This window comes from Apium graveolens, chromosome 4 (genome assembly GCF_009905375.1).
Source record: "Apium graveolens cultivar Ventura chromosome 4, ASM990537v1, whole genome shotgun sequence".
Lineage (NCBI taxonomy): Eukaryota > Viridiplantae > Streptophyta > Magnoliopsida > Apiales > Apiaceae > Apium > Apium graveolens.
The window spans coordinates 190,307,144-190,323,656 of NC_133650.1; the positions used below are offsets into that span (position 1 = coordinate 190,307,144).

The 16,513-nt window shown below is 35.0% G+C and overlaps 2 protein-coding genes across 8 annotated transcripts; one reads left to right on the plus strand and one right to left on the minus strand.

Moving 5' to 3' along the window:
• Window positions 1-4,536: 4,536 nt before the first annotated feature.
• On the plus strand, window positions 4,537-6,899 carry LOC141720496 (putative F-box protein At3g25460). The gene is made up of 2 exons (XM_074522934.1): window positions 4,537-6,117; window positions 6,416-6,899. The coding sequence occupies exon 1, from the start codon at window positions 4,747-4,749 to the stop codon at window positions 6,073-6,075; it is 1,329 nt and encodes a 442-aa protein (XP_074379035.1). The 5' UTR covers window positions 4,537-4,746; the 3' UTR covers window positions 6,076-6,117; window positions 6,416-6,899.
• A 119-nt stretch (window positions 6,900-7,018) lies between these two features.
• Window positions 7,019-14,861, minus strand: LOC141720497 (ABSCISIC ACID-INSENSITIVE 5-like protein 2). Of its 7 annotated transcripts, none has more exons than XR_012574397.1 (5): window positions 14,752-14,861; window positions 13,457-14,392; window positions 13,300-13,371; window positions 12,881-13,065; window positions 7,019-7,369 (listed from the first exon to the last, which is right to left on the minus strand). XR_012574397.1 is itself a non-coding variant. In XM_074522935.1 (3 exons), exons 1-3 carry the CDS (start codon window positions 14,297-14,299, stop codon window positions 7,289-7,291), a joined length of 996 nt encoding a protein of 331 aa, XP_074379036.1. In that variant the 5' UTR covers window positions 14,300-14,733; the 3' UTR covers window positions 7,019-7,288. The 7 variants fall into 7 exon arrangements, 1 of the variants encoding a protein (XP_074379036.1); XR_012574399.1 differs by having other exon boundaries at window positions 14,748-14,821; XR_012574398.1 differs by having other exon boundaries at window positions 14,740-14,815.
• Between the last annotated feature and the right edge of the window lie 1,652 nt (window positions 14,862-16,513).

The following is a 16,513-nucleotide window of genomic DNA, read 5'->3' on the forward strand; positions in this document are numbered from 1 at the left end:
AAGTTGAAGAAGAAATAATTGCTGAAGCTCAACCAGTCACAACCTCTAATACTACTCAAGTTGTTGATAGTTCAAGTAAAATGCAAGTTGAATTCACAAATCCTGATTCAGAGGACTTAAACTCTGATATGCCAGAATTAAACTTTGAAGAAAAAGAGAAGCTACTATAGGGAAGTAAGACACCTGCACCGGTAAGAGATTCTTCTAAGACTATAAAAAAGATCTATAGTGGAAATTCTCAGTCTAGAAGAGCTGGTAGAAGAAGTGGCTTGGGACTTCCAAATGATGATACTTATGTTGATGATGCTTTGATACTAAGGAAGCCTGAAAATATGATAGAAATTGGTGATAATAAAAAGCTTGAAGATTTGAAGAAAATTAATCAGTACATATTGTAAATGATCTAGTTGGTGAAAAGTTGATCTATTTTATGGAATCTGGAAGAAGGTTGAGGCTTAATCAAGAGCAATTGAAGAATAAACCATGGCAGGAGTTGAAATTTGTCACTACTTTACTCAAGATAACCAACTCTACTACTGCTAGATGGTCTGAATTTTTGAAGAACTTAGTACACATGAATCAGAGAAGAATGACATACAAGTCCAGTTATATTCCAAAGTACATTCATGAATATGGACATACTGTTGATATGCCTACTAGAGGAGACAAAGTGGTTAAGTCTCTAGGAAAAGAAGTTCTTACTTTCAATCCTGATGGACAGAAAATTGGATTTCTGGAACTGGATGACTTGGCACTTGGAGAATCAAATCTACATGACCTCAGAGTTGTTGTTTATCAGAATGATGAATCAACGGAGGAGCTCAAGGATATCAAACAGAGAATGGAAATATATGTAAATGTTCTTGAACATCAACTACTCAAGAAACTCCTTGATGAAGCTACAGACTATACTGAAGTTCAAGATTAAAGATAAAGTTTGGAAGCACTGACTGTAAGATAGTTATTTGTTTGTATTTTTACATTTAGATAGTTTTGACATCATCAATTTAGAACTTGTACATATTTTCATATTGCACAAGTTGGGGGGAGATTGTTAGAAGAAATTGATGATATCAGCTTATAAACTATTAGAGTTTATTATCGCATTTGATATCAAAGTTTAGAAGAAGTGATGTCATCAGCATATGTCATCAGCATTTGCTGATCAGTAAATGACATCAGTATTTAATCACTACAACTAAAGATCAGGAGACATTGAAGAAGGAAAGTATTTGCAGAATACAAGTCGGTGAAGGACTATACTTCGTGTAGCAATTAAATTAAGGATATGTTTTATGATTCCTTATTGTAATAGAATATGATAACTTATTTAATTGTGTAGTTGTGCAGTATATAAGCACATATTAGGTTAACATTTTATGTGTCGCGTATTGATAGATCTTTTGTGTAACCTAGCAGCTCTTAAGGATATATGTTCATCCTTTGAGAGATTTGTTTGTAATCAGTTTTTATTAGTCAATACAAAACTGTTTATACAGTTGAGTGCTTAATTCGATTTATCTGCATAAACTGTATTCACCCCCCTCTACAGTTGTGTTAAGGACCCAACAAAATATACTTTCTAATAATATATATATATATTTAGTTCAATTATAAAATATTGATTCATAGTAAACATTTAATTGTGTTTATTTTTTATTATTAAATGAGAACTCAAAACTAAGATAATTTCTAATTCATCATACTTCAATGCCTAAATAATATAAAACTTACGTTATTGTAAAACTCAACTCCAATATATTCAAATTAAGTTTTACGTAGACAAATTCTTGTATAGATCATTAAAGTAAAAGTATAATTTTGAAATTGGATCAGAGATAGTCTAATTATCAATAAATTATGTACATATGTCATATTATTTTATAACAAAATTTATATTATTCACTTAATGATCAATTAAAAATTATAGTTGCAAAATTATTTTTGGATCAATTGAAATTTTGTTATGATTTTTTTTATCAATTTCACATGATTAACCATGAAACATTAAAAAGGATTTTGGTGAAATTTGAAGTATTTCTTAATGGAAAAAAATTAAAAACTCTTAAAAATTAATAGAGACATGATTGTCACTTAAGAAGGTTATTTAAAGCAAGATAAGACAATATCTGTTAATTTATTAAGTACCTTCGTTTATGAGGAAAATATTTTCTTCAATCATTTTATTTGAAAAAAGTGAAGGAGAGAAGTTGACTATTAATTTGATTATTTATTGCATTAAGGGAATGACTTCATGTGTTGTGTTAATGCATTCATTTGCATGGAATACAAGTGAAGGCATTCATTTGCACAAAATACAAGTGAAGGTCAAATATGTAATTTCAGCTTGCTGTAAGAAGCAAAAATTTACTACATTTTGATTATAAATTTTTATTCAAAATATGTAATTTCAGCTTGTTGTAAGGTCAGATCATTTGATACTTGAACTGTAAGCCTTATTTATTGTGAACCATTGATTGTTGAATTTCCGGATACTAAACCACATAAATACGATACTACTCCACAAATACATTCACACCATACACATGTCACTGAAACATATTATTTAACATAAAATCACCCATGCTTTCTACAATACCTTGTAACATCAGAGAACCAAACCTTGCATAACCATTAACCCATTGTTTATCTATTATTTGATTTGTCTACAGACTTGAAGTCATTCTTCATACATATCTTGATATACCTTAATGATACTCATGAATTGCATTATGCTTTGAAAGAAATGACTTATCAATGTTGATTATGATCTTGTTTTATTAAATTACATTATTTATCATATTGAATTGTTAAAGAATTGGATGGTTTTCGAAATGTGGACCAGATTTGTGGTCAGATCAGATTCGTGATCATATTAGGCCAATGTGTGTCTTGGATCCAGTATAGAGAGTAGAGTTGTGTGCCTTACTCGGGATTAGTGCGTGACTGATTAGCAGCCTAACCTTGATTTTTAAAATTAAATGGGAATATCCAATTATAATAATTGCTTAACAAGAAACTTGATTCCTCTGAATCCTTTCATTTGATCATTGTTCAAACCCAGTTGTTTTTTAAATGACTTGCTGAGCTAGTTAGCTCAATCTTGCGATTCTTTTTATGTTCTTTTCCAGTTAAAAAGGAAACTGTTGGTAGCGAGGATCCCAGACCAGTGTTCGAGCTAGGATTCTAGGTTGAGTGATGGAACGAGCTAGTAGGAGCATTATGCTTTAGTTATGAGTTTTGCAAGTTTGTAAGAATATTTTATTGTAAGTTGTAAGTTTAACTAGTTGGGATTTGGTTCGATATAATATAAGTTAATGTTGTGGTTTATACTTTAACCTGTTGCGATCTGTGGATATATTATTTCATATACAGGTTTATATTGTGTGTGTGTGTTTGTGAACCCCAAATCTATGACCCGGATTTGTAGGGCGTCACAAAAATTCACCCCACATCTCTAATGAGGACACTCATTGACCACAGAAGGAGGCCTTCCGTCTAGGCATACCCTTGGAGGTCTCTGACCATGGAGACCGCCTTCCTGTGGTTGCATTACAGAAATGAGTTCTTCAATAGAGTAACCGCAACAAATATGTTAGTAATAATATTCTTCTTCCTTGGAGCATCCAAAGAATTCGTTCAAGAAATATATTGAAATACCTTCCTAAGCTAATTTGTCCACTAGGGCGCGATCTAACACTTTTATGCATTAGTGCCACCTTGTGTAATTGACCATACTTGTCTCTATTCATCAATGAGCGTGCCCTCAGTTCTAGGAAGCTAAGAATTTTCCTTTAAGAGTGCGCCTGATCCTCCGTATAAAATGGGTTGTCCCTTGATGCATAGGGTGCGCTCTAACTTCATAAGAAGTTAGGGTCTTCTTTGTTTTGTTATCATTAGGGTGAGCCCAAATGTTTAGGGTGATCGCAGTTGTCATCTTAGGAGGGCGCGCCCTTTCCTTGTTAGGAAAGAGGGAAAGCCCTAAGTTTGGATTGTGGTACCTTTGATCTAATTTCATAAAATTAATCTAATTTTGATCCGAATAATTTTTGTACCAAGTTTTGGGTATAAGAGAAGGAATGAATAACTACCAGCTAAAGTGGAACGACATTTCATATGTTAACCATTGTCGGATTCCACGTCCCAAACTTGATTGATGGTTGATAATTGAGAGTGGTTTTTCGAGCATAATTTATAAAATTATAGGATGTATTCATTTTAATTATCAACCAGGACAAATGTTGGTACCTGCTTTTGAGGGTGTGGCTGTGGCCTAAAATTCAATGTAGATGCATTATGTTGGTGAACAAGGGAGCACATTTTTTATGTTAAGTAACGCGACACATTTGAGGGCATGAGCCTTGTTCACTAAATAGTTGTACAATATTTTATTTCACCTTTATGTCATCTCCAGTGTCTTTTTGGGAAACTATTATTCACGAGTCTTTGTTGAAAACTATTGTTTACGATCATTCAATGTTTTAGTGAATGTTATTTTGGTTTAAAAAAACAAACAAACAATGCGTAAAACCAAAATTCAAGTAAGGTCGAATGATCGGAAATGAGTTGGATCACAATAATTGATTTACTGGGGAATATTTAAAGTTGGCGAATATTAACCCCAATCGTGGAACGTTAGCGTCCCTCTTCTATCCTTTGCGTCGGTTGACTTAATAATCTTCAATCTTCTGATATGCTAAGTTGCTAACCACCCTCCCCCGTACATGCCAATAATACTTGTGAATAATGGTCTCTTCGTCGGAGGGCAACTATTTGCCTACAAATTTATTGATAGATATATTTTGCAAACTTGGAGTTGAGTCTCTTGTAAGATGTACTTGTGTCTGCAAAACATGGCATCATGTTATCAAAACTACTTCCTTCGCTAGCATTCATCTAAACTATCAAAAAACCTCCTCTAATACAAACAACAGGTATCTACTCCATCAAGATTACGGATCATGCACTTTACTTACCGGTTTCGAGCCACTTCTTGATGCTAACAGGCATTCTAAACTATACTACTCTCCCGAATTATTCGAGACAGATCTTAACATTCGTGATGGATGTCAACTGAGAGTTCACGGGATGTGTGATGGGTTGTTATGTATTTCTATGGACGGGATCTCTGATAATGTCTTCTTCACTGCTTTTAATTCTGAGTATCGTGTTGGCGATAACTTATATCTATGGAACCCTATTTGTAGAAAAGCTAAAAAGCTTCCGGAACTATTAATCTCCAAGAAATACAATGGATTTAGTAGGAAGGGCGGTGTGAGCTTTGGATGTTACGATCATGATTATAAGGTGATAGTGATTTCTACCTTTGATAGTATATATGATGTTTCTATATACAGCTTGAGTATTAATTTTTGGAACATTATTCATACTAATTGTTATTACGAAGATGACGACATTGTTGATTTTTGTACTGTTCCGGAACCTACCAAGCTTGTAGATGGTACTTCATATATGATAACAGATACCTATAGGTATGCACCCTCGTCAATCATAATTCCACCACTGGTGGTATGTTTTGATCTAAGAAATGAGACTATCAACCAGGTCCGGTGTCCAGAAGAATTTTATGAATACCGTAGTAAATTTGTAATGGAAGCATATGGAGAAACAATAGCTGTTCTGGGATGTGATGATTATCCTCCTGGATATCTGCACATGTGGATACTATTTAGAGACAAGTTTTCATCCAAGCAATACCTGGAAAAGAAGCTCGCTATCCAATTGCAAGAAGTTGGTTTTTCTGTTCCTGTAGGTTTCTTAAACCATAATAAATACTATATGGTAAGGACGATCAAGTTTTTGGAAGCTCGAGAACAGCTAACCTATTTCTTTTTGTACGACTTGGAGTCTCTGGAGGTTACAAAATATAAATCCCTTGAAGATTATCCGTGCCATAGCTGCGTCATGAATTCTGATTGCGTGGAGAGTCTTTTTTTACTCAATGAAGACAGCAGCATAAATCCTTTTGTGCACAAGGACATGGAGTCTTCATGCAGTTCTGTGCTGTTTACGTTTCATAAGGCTCTTAGAAAGATACCCCCCCCCCCCAATTAGTGCTGCATCTTGGACAGAAACAAAAGAGGCGAATGGAAACAGGTAAAGGGCAGATTATCAATTTTTATTTTGTTTCAACCTAATTTAATACTCCTACGTTTTAACATTACATATCATTTTTACTCAAAAACAAAAACATTACATATCATAAGAAAGGGCTCAAAATAAATATCTCTTTTCATTTCAGACTGCTATATATAGTTGAATTATTATCTCTGAGAAACATACAAATAAGCTCTAATTAACCATGAGCTACGCTTATTTGGCATCCAGTTTTAATATTCTCACTGAAAGTAGTCTCTAGTGTTGAAACTTGACAATGGCTCTTTCCTTGCTCCAGAGATTCGTCAACTTACTCAAGACGGAATTGCTGCAAAATTTGCGAGTGGGATGACAAATGTTACTTCTGTGGCCCTCTCTATTTCGTTCCCAAGTATTGCTGCAGCATCGTGCATGTTCATCAATGCGTATAAAAATGTCTTGGCTTTGTCTGTGGCAACAGACTACACTTTCAAGCAGGCTGACAAGGTTAAAGAGTTCTTCAAAGTCAACAATCAAACATACCAGTAGATACCTGTTTATTGCTCTACGGTCTTGTAGTTTTTTTGCTCGAATGACAATGTAATATGCAATGTTATTAACAGAATCAGGCTTGTCTTTCTCAATGTAATATGCAATGTTATTAACAGAATCAGGCTTGTCTTTCTCAATTCACTACTATACATACATTCTATAACATTACAGTAATTAGCGCATTAGTTCCATCTCCAAATGGGTTTGCAAGGCTGTCAACTTATCGCTTAAGCCTGAACCTAACCAGATCAATCGTAGCGAATCCTCAGCCCGGTCCTCAGATTTAAGCTTAAAATAGTTCTACCCGATAAAGACATCATAAATATTTCTAGCTATCAACAGTAATCACTTTTGACCCTAAAAGAGTACATAAAGAAAAGAGAGCAGCTTCATGGTCTGTTTAATATAAACAGATTTCTAAGGTACACTAGAAAATGTACATACAAGAAAACAAGGCAGCTTTAAAGTAACAATAAACATGCCTCTGGAATTAAGTTCCCAGGGCAACCCATACAAGGCAGAGGGGTACATGTTTATAGTTCAACAAAGACTCTAGAACTTTCCTATTGAGAACTACAATAACATTATAAAACAAACAGCAGCTACACAACCATCCTTCAAGCACAATATAGATACTTCTTTAGAAAGATGCTGAGCTGGTCCTGCGAAGTTGATACTTCGGCTCCGGAAATGGTACATATGGCAACAATTTATCTGCCTCCTATAAGTAAAACAACAATTAAAAAAACAGACGATTGCACAAAAAACAAAGCTATAGTCAAAAGGAATGCAGACTCTATTGATACAATGTATGGCACAGAACAAATCTTCAAACCAATCTCAATTAAGATGCAAAAGAGTAGTTGCACAGAAAGATTTAAAACATTTCTCTTTTACTAAATGAGACACATAATGAAAATACTCCTGAATTAATGTAATCATATCTAATGCTTAAACAATCCATATATTTTTAACTAATCATCATTTATTTTTCCAACTATAAAGACACAGAACATTCTTTGAAGGAAATTAAATAATGAAAACCTCGTATTACTCTATGTACATCGGAATACCTGTGACACCCACACTTAAATTCAAGGAATCATCTAAAAGAAATAATAAAGGTTCGAAGAGGGAGATTTACAGGTAAATGCAAGTAAAACACCCAGTGGTGAGCTTAATATGAACATACTCTTTGTAGGATTTAAAGATGTTAAAGAAACTTGTTTTTTCCTTGTGCAAGTTTATTAAGAACAATAAATGGGGGACTGCTGTAAGGACCACAAGAACGTGAGAAGGTTCGGGAACAATATATAAGACTATGGAAGCCAATTACTTACGATTTTATATCATGTTTGATTTAAAAAGAATCTCTACATATCTTTTACCTTTTACATTTTATTTCATATTAGGAAAGTAATTTATCTTTATTATAAAAAGGGACGTCATCTGGTAATCTGATCGGAGAATTTATTCATAGGTGTTAGTATATCGTAAAGTTCCTCATATTTATCAGATAACCTAATTAAGGCAATCACCCTCCCCCCATCTGCCATTAGGTACCAAGGGGGTCCACCTCATATACAACCTTAATTAAACATATTGTAGATGTTTTTTATATACCAAACTTCCTATGAGACCTTATGTGAGTAATTTAAGTTTTGGTACATATACCAAACATCCTATGACCTCTAATACAAGAGTAACATACATTTTGGTACTAAACTGTGCGACTATGCTCGAATGCTTTCGAAAAAAGACTGGTAACGTTCTTATGCATCTGACTTTCGGTATGGCCATCTAAGAAAAAGGATGTGAAGTGAATAATGAAGCCTAGTCTTCTTCCAACTCGTCACATGATTGTCGTACTTGTGGAATATTTGCTGCCTCTGGTGTTGCTTCATAACTTCAAGAAATTGTTGGTGCTCCAAATCAGCCACTCCATCTTTTATTGATACACACACCCACACACAACTAGGTGGTATTTGAGAGACCACCCACTCTCCACAAACACACTTAAGTCTATCTTATTTCCTCATGCCTCAAACATTTAAATGGCTTCCCAATTTATAACCCCAACCTCAACTCACAATCCCTAGATTAAAGCTAGAATATTATTATTCCCACCAAATCCTCCCTTTCAAATCCATAACTGATGCACACACTAATTATTCAGATTTGTAACTGATTTAATATTTATTCTTTTTATTATGTATCCTAACATTACCCGCAGCCCAAACTTGAACCTTAATGAGAAAATTGTTTCATTCTTTCTTTTTCCTTTTCTTTTAAACACAAAAGCCCTGCCTCTCAGCCAATATTTTTCTAAATTCTTCCCAGTTACAAGATACAAGAAGGTCGTTGACATTCCCCACAATAGTACAAGAACAAAAGATCATTTCTCAAGTATACTACAGCTGATCAGACCTTCTTAGTTGGCGTTGGGAGGTTACTAATTCAAAATAACTTCCAGCCTTCAACCACCCACCTTCAAGTTTAACGCCTTCGAACATGACTATTTCAAGTCTTCATGATAAAGAGTTTAGAAATGAGCTCGGCGGCGATGAGACATCAAATAAACAAGTCTCTTGTTCTTTGTTGTTGCCACGATTAGAATTTGACGGAGTCTGCCCTAAAACATCCGGTATGTATTGGTGGTTGCTGATATGTCTTTTCTCTTTTCATCTTCTTGAAGTTTTTCAAAAATTGTAAAATCTGATTTAAGTTCTATTTCATTCGCTTGTACTCCCTTCAACTTCTCCTCAGTTTCGTGGACCAAATTATTGGCCCGTTTCAAGCCTTGTGAATCCTCACGGGCAGACGAGATGGTCCAGTAGTCTCGCGACTATAGCTGTCCATTTTTGCAAGTATGGCAACCATACCTTCTTTGAGGAAAAAAATGTCATTTTGAAGCTTTTCAATATCCAACTTCTGAAATTCTGCTTGCATCCTTTCAATTTTTTTTCCTTAGAGTCGACGATTCGATTTTCAACTTGTTTTGCACCCGTCATTGCCCCAAGAACAAAGATGCTCTGATACCACTATTAGGACATGTCCAAGCCTGCTCTTTGTATATATATGTATATAAAGAAACGAATTCTTTTATTGATAAATACACGCACACACAACTAACGCACACACAACTAGGTGGTATTCGAGAGACCGCCCATTCTCCACAAACACACTTAATTCAATCTTATTTCTTCATGCCTCAAGGCTCAAACATATAAATGGCTTCCCCTATTTATAACCTCAACTCACAATCCCTAGATTAAAGCTAGAATTATTATTATTCCCACCAAATTCTCCATTTCAATCCATAACTGATGCACACACTAATTATTCAGATTTGTAACTGATTTAATATTTACTCTATTAATTATGTATCCTAAGAGATTGTCTGGTTTGAAAGGACACTCAAACATCTTTTTCCAAATTCCTCAACAATTAAGCATATGCCAGTGTTACTACTAGCTTTTGATGAAACTAGAGCAAGGTTGTTTTTTGTCTGCGCTACTTTGTTGTATGGGTACGTCTCTAAACATTGACGTTTGAACAGTTTCTATATGCTAATTCCTTCATAAACTAGCGAAAAAAATTCCCAACATCCCTCCATTTTAAATCTTCAACTAGAATGGCAAATATGGATAGCATCTTGTAACTGAAAACATCTACCGTCAAGTATCACCTATTACCTGGAATTGACGAGTTTAATCTGTTCTGGACTTGCTTGTGTAAGTTCATCCATGTTCAGAATCAGCATAGTTTAAACGGGCAACACAAAGCAGCTCTCATATCCTCCCATCTCGTCATATGATGATCTCTGGTTCTCTAATATTTCTCCGACAAAACGAGCAACTCCTCTCAATTTGTAAACAATAAAACCCACTTCTTGAAAGAAATTTTCAACACAATGTATCCAGTTTACAAGAATTAACAAAACTCAGTAACTACCGGTTTCCCATTCCAATTTATACTTAATATTCTATAACCCCCATAACTTTGAGTACATAAACGATTTTCTATTTTTCCAGCATTAACTGTTCTGACAAATTTAGGCTAAACTAAACCTTTTACAAACTTTGGGAACTGTTTTGCTACTTTCTGAACTTACGAATAAATTTGAAAATTTCAGAATCTTCATCAATTAAACATATACTCATAGGCTCTCGCTTTTGCATCTCTCTATAATGGGTCTGCTGCTAGCAGATACAAATATTTTTTCTGGTAGGGAAAGGCTGTAGAGGTTGGCCCGAAGTGCCCAGTGGTGTGAGCAAGACAATATGTGTAGGTTGTGGTGGGGTGGGAAAGGTTGCTTAATAATCAAAGGGTATAATGATGCATCTAGATGGAAGTCATATGATGATAGGGAGTAAAATGCTAGACTTCAACCATTTCATCGAAACTTACTCGACGGGGAGAATAACTTTCTTTGTCGGTAGATCGAGGCAAGTGTAATCACGGTGATTCGGAGTAAAACTGAGGAAGATGCACTGATTACTTATTAAGGTTTGTGCTTTTGCGGTATAATTTTTGGAAAACACCAACACCTTGGGACTCATAGGTGTAACTGGGTGAAAGACCATGGTGAACGTAAGTAGTACTAAAATCCAATACCAAAGTAGGGAGGACGGGGATGTAAGTAGCCATATTAAGACTTCCAACTAATACGAAGGACGTTCTTTGGAGTACAAATCTTTCATTCAGCCTTGCCATTTAAGGAAGAGTGTAGGGGTAAGAACCAGAACTGCAGCTAATCATCTTCACAAGATCAAAATGGTGTTCTGTCGAAGTCCCGACTCATAAAACATAGGAAAGTTTTTGTTTCTATTCGAGTTATGCCTATGTTTGGCAATTTCACAAGAACAGGGGCTAGAAATAGTCTCCTTATTACATTCATGACCTGGCTCCTACTCCAAGATCTTTTAGAAAATGGGTTAAACTAGACTAAAACATGTTATCACTAGAAAATTAACGAACTGACACAAGGTTTATTCTTATGCGAGCAACAAGGAAACTAAACCCGGAACATGGTGGGGTTAGGTGTGATATGTTAAAACCCTTTAACCCTATATAACATAACATCTAAAATAATTAAAAAAAAAGTGTGTAGCTTACTTGGGAGTGCAACCATGTGATATGAAGCACATGTAAACATACCAAAAGTCGTTAAGATCAAGGCTTGTGTGTATCAAATAAACTGGACGTGGTATGAGTGGGTTCACAGGGTATAAAGCCCAGGGGAACTGAATTATTTTGTAGGTCCAGGGTGCAGTTGTTGGACACAGGAATAAGTTGGCTGGTAGTACTGATAGGAGTTGGCCCAACCCACAAAGTGGCGAGGAAGTTATGTTGTAACTAAAAGTGCCAATTTGTTCCCCAATGCAATTGTTGTGGTTGTTGCATCATTTGTTATCGGTTCACCCTGCTATGTTATTTCGCTTCCCTTTGTTGCCTTGGGGTTGTCAGAGCCGCAAAGAGTTTCAAACTAGGCTATTAAAAGGACGAGCCAGCGGAGTGATCACCATACGTCTCCTTGAGCAAAAGCAAAGTCCAAACCACGGATCAGTGTGACATGAGCACATAACCAATCTTTGATCACTTTCTGCTTCATCCTGAAATCTTGAAAATAGCCACTCAAGATGTTTGCAAATAAATGATTTAAGATGTACACCCCAAGTACATCCCGATTGACGGTCCTATTAATTCAAAAAGAAAAAAATATCTACTTAGTTTCATTTGGCACTAGTGCCAACAGAGTCAGGACGAGACATTCTGGTATCGAGTCAATATAATCCATGACCTTGTGGGCGCGAATTGCAACTTGAAAAAGCTCCGCCCATGTATTATAGGGGACTTGTTGAAGAACAACAGCCAAATAAGACTTTATTCTTAAATTTATGCTACCGGAGAAAAAAAATGTGGCAAAAATCAAGAGGGAAGGAGGCTGACTACGGCAGGGGATTAAAATGTCTAAAGACAGAAGCATTAGATAACTGGAAAGAAGCCCTTGATTAAAATTTAAAGATTTTAATTCCAATACTGCATCACATAGGATTCATAAAACTCAAAAATACCCCATGACGATATGATTGAACGCTTTCAAGGAGCAAAATGAAGAAGGTAGCATGGTGGTAGAAGCTTTCCTTTTCAATCCAAAACAAGAAAAGGGCAATACATGAAATCGAAAGTCGATATAAAGGCCAAAATCTACCACAGTGACACCACTTACGATGTGACTTTGCGGGTTGCACTTTGAAGGTGAACGCCTGCAAGGGCTGCCACGGGAAGTCAGGCCCCCCGGGCTAATTGGGAGCCTGGAGCCGCTTTTAGGATGAGTCCAAGGATGGAAAGAAAAGGTAACTGTTTTCCCAAGGCATAAGGTGGCGCTTGAGTGTTGGATACTCGCTGCAATCTCTTTAGTGAATGGATGATTGCATAATACCATAAAAGTTAGATTCTTTGGGAAAAAAGTCGAACATAGATTGTATTGTTATTATCTAGCACAAAACGTGTTATGCACGTACAAAATGATTTTTCAGCACACAACATATTACGCATAGACATATCTATGAAAAAGCAAAACAGCCAATTGGATGGACAAATATAGTAAACGCATGATATGAGAACATAAAATAATCTAAAAGATACCTTTTGTGTCTTGAGCATTTCATTTTCCTCTTCTAACCGTTGAACCTTATTCTCCAGCTCGTGAGTGTAAGCCTGTCAATTCATGTAAAACATATCTTATTTTAAGGGGAAAAGTTAATGCAATGGAATATTTTATGCTCAGATGGTTATGACTAACCTGCTTTCTTGCTCGTGACCTAGCAGCAGATTCTCTATTCTTAATCATTCTCTTCTGCCTCCTTTCAACAGTTTTCTCAACAACACCTTCGGAAGCAATCCTTTTCCTCCCAGGTGTCTGAGCATCCAGAAGTGTACCCAATAAAGGGGAAGGCGAAATAGTCATTTGGGTTTTACTGTAAGAATCCAAAATTGGATCTGAACACATAGAAAGCTGTGGCTGAACTGGATTGCCAGGCATGAAAACAATTGGCATTAACTGTTGTTGAGTTGGCTGATGAGTCGAGGGGATCTGATAGTTCATCCAAGCAGCTGGCAGAGAAACACTTTGTTGTGACAATGCGATAGGATTAACTCCAACAGCAGGTGCCAAAGCTTTTTCTCTTTCACTAACTACTCCCGCCTTAACCAAGAAGTCCTCCAGCGTCATCTCACCAAGAGTAGAGTTTCTTTCACGGGCATTCATTGTAGAACCAGGCCTCTTCTGACCTTGCTGGATATCCTTCCACACCTCATCAACAGTTTTCTTGCTCAGATCCCTGGATAAAGTCAAGCTCGACTTTCTACTCAAAGAGGAAACAGAAGCAAGCTTCCGGTTCTGCACCCCATGATCAACCCTCCCAAGTCCCTGATTAGTTTCAACACTCCAAACACTCTTAAGAAACTCATCAAGATTCATGCTACTCAAGGGTTTTCCCAAATTCCCCAATTGGTTCTGAACCTCATCCAAAGTAAGGTTATACAAAGAATTCTGCCGAACCAAAGAATCCAATTTCGGGTCTCGGGGTTCCCTACCGGTACCACCACTGTAACTACCCTGAGATCCCATTGTCTGAGTACCCATTCACCACCAAAATACAATTAATCAAACTAAACTATCACTAGCCCAGATATCAAAACCAAAACTTTCGACAAAAAAACAACTGAATTCCACAATCTGCAACATAATTAACACAAAAAGAATCATCACAATCACATAAAACACAAAGACACACACAGACACGTCATATCCCTATCAAATATTAGTCCCAAAACAAAATCTTGAAAATAACTGCCAAGAAATCAATACAATAACAGATGAACAGAGATGAAATGATCAAATTAAGGATAATAAATAAGGAAAATAAAGGATTAAATAAACTTATATTTAAAGGAGGAGGAAATTGATGGGAATAACTGAATTAAGTGAGAGAGAGGAGGAAATAAAAAGAAAAATGTTGGAAAGAGAAGAAAAACCCATAAACCATGCTGAGCTGAATCTGTGTGAAATTAGAGAATACATACATACATACATACAATTTTAACAAAAGGGTGGAGAGCCGACTGTATCCTTTTCCACTATAAACACACGCACATTCTGTTCTGCACACCAGAAATATACTGTAATTGTAATATCTTACATGCATTTACCCGTTTGATACTATTAAAAACTTAATTTTATAAAATTTTAAAAAATATATAAAAATGGGTATCAACTAAAATAATTAGTTAAAATAATATAAAATAGTAATAATTTAAAATTTAATAAACTTTGAGAGCAATCTCCAATATAACAAAACTCTTAGTTATATTATCTAACATATATATTCATTTTTAAAGGATTTTTAAAAATTTGAGTACTTTAACCATGTTAACTCTTAGAAAAAAATATAGATAATCACATTTATTCGCTATATTTATTGAACCATCAAATTTCTTATGTATAATTTTACCTATTATATTATAAATAATAGTATTGAAATAAATATCCTTCCCATTAGTTAAAAATCTATATAATTGTTAGTTTATCATTTTTTAGCTAACATATTTTGTTATGATCATTGGAGATACTCTAACGAAAGTGCCTACAATAATTGACTATATTTTAAAAATGCTATGTTAATATTAATTCAACTTGATATAAATAGAATATTTCAACTTTAATATGGTAGTAGATGATTTGGTGTTATATTACACGTCTTTAGTAGTTTAATAAATTTGGCCAATATGATGAATTTGACTAAAAATTTAACTTAAAAATTTGTTTCATCAAAGAACAATTTATTTTTACACAATCACTATAATTATATATATATATGGTATGTCACCTATATTTTTAGCTAAAAAAATTTTAGAATTGAAGATGCTCTGGGGAGTGACTAATGGAAAAAAATCCAAAGAGAAACGTACAAGATAGAAGATGTCCTGCCATGCTATTTAATCGGGGATGCATCCAATCTTTATCGCAAATTTTGAGAAAATATTTTCATATCTTTAAATTATTTGGATATATTTTAAAATTTGATGACCCTAGGTTTGAGTCATATTTAAGTGAGGAACAATCTTTTATTGATACTTATTTTTCCAACCCTCTTTAAGTAGGGCAATTAGTCTCTATTTATAGGGAACCTTAATGGGCTTTTCCCTTTACAATTGGGTCCATATTGGGCTTTTTATTATAAGATTATATATTAAAGCCCCTATCTATGGTCCTTCCTCCTTCTTTATTCTCGGGCCCAACATTTGTCTCACGCAAACATTATTGTAATATCTTTAGATTTGCTACTAAAGTTCTTGATTATGACCTGTAAAAAATAAAAAGTAAACCAAAAGATAAAAAATGTTAAAAGAAAAACTTTTGTGTTTTTTTTTGTTTTTTGCTCATGCCTCCTTTTTATTATTTTGTTATCGCCATTTAGTTATATATGTAGTTAAAAAAAGAGGTATGTAATGATAGTAATACAGTATGTATTGATTTAAATATGAGAAGTTTTTTCACCTTCCCTCTCTTTTATCAAACAGGTACTACAGTTTTTTAAAAAGATTGTATCTTCTTTCCGGCGTCTCCACTTCTCCTGTAAGTCTTCTGCAACTTAGCATTTTATTCTGATTAAATCTTTAACGTTTTAGATTCAAGTTCTTGATTTGCATTCTTCGTCTTTGAGTCTTGATTGTCCGCGTCAGAATCTTTGTGGTTTCTTTTTCAATTCCATGGCTAACCCAAACTCTGCTTCATCCAACCCCTTTCGCAATCCTGAGAAACGACCTTTAGATGAGGACGACGAAGAATCTGCCATAA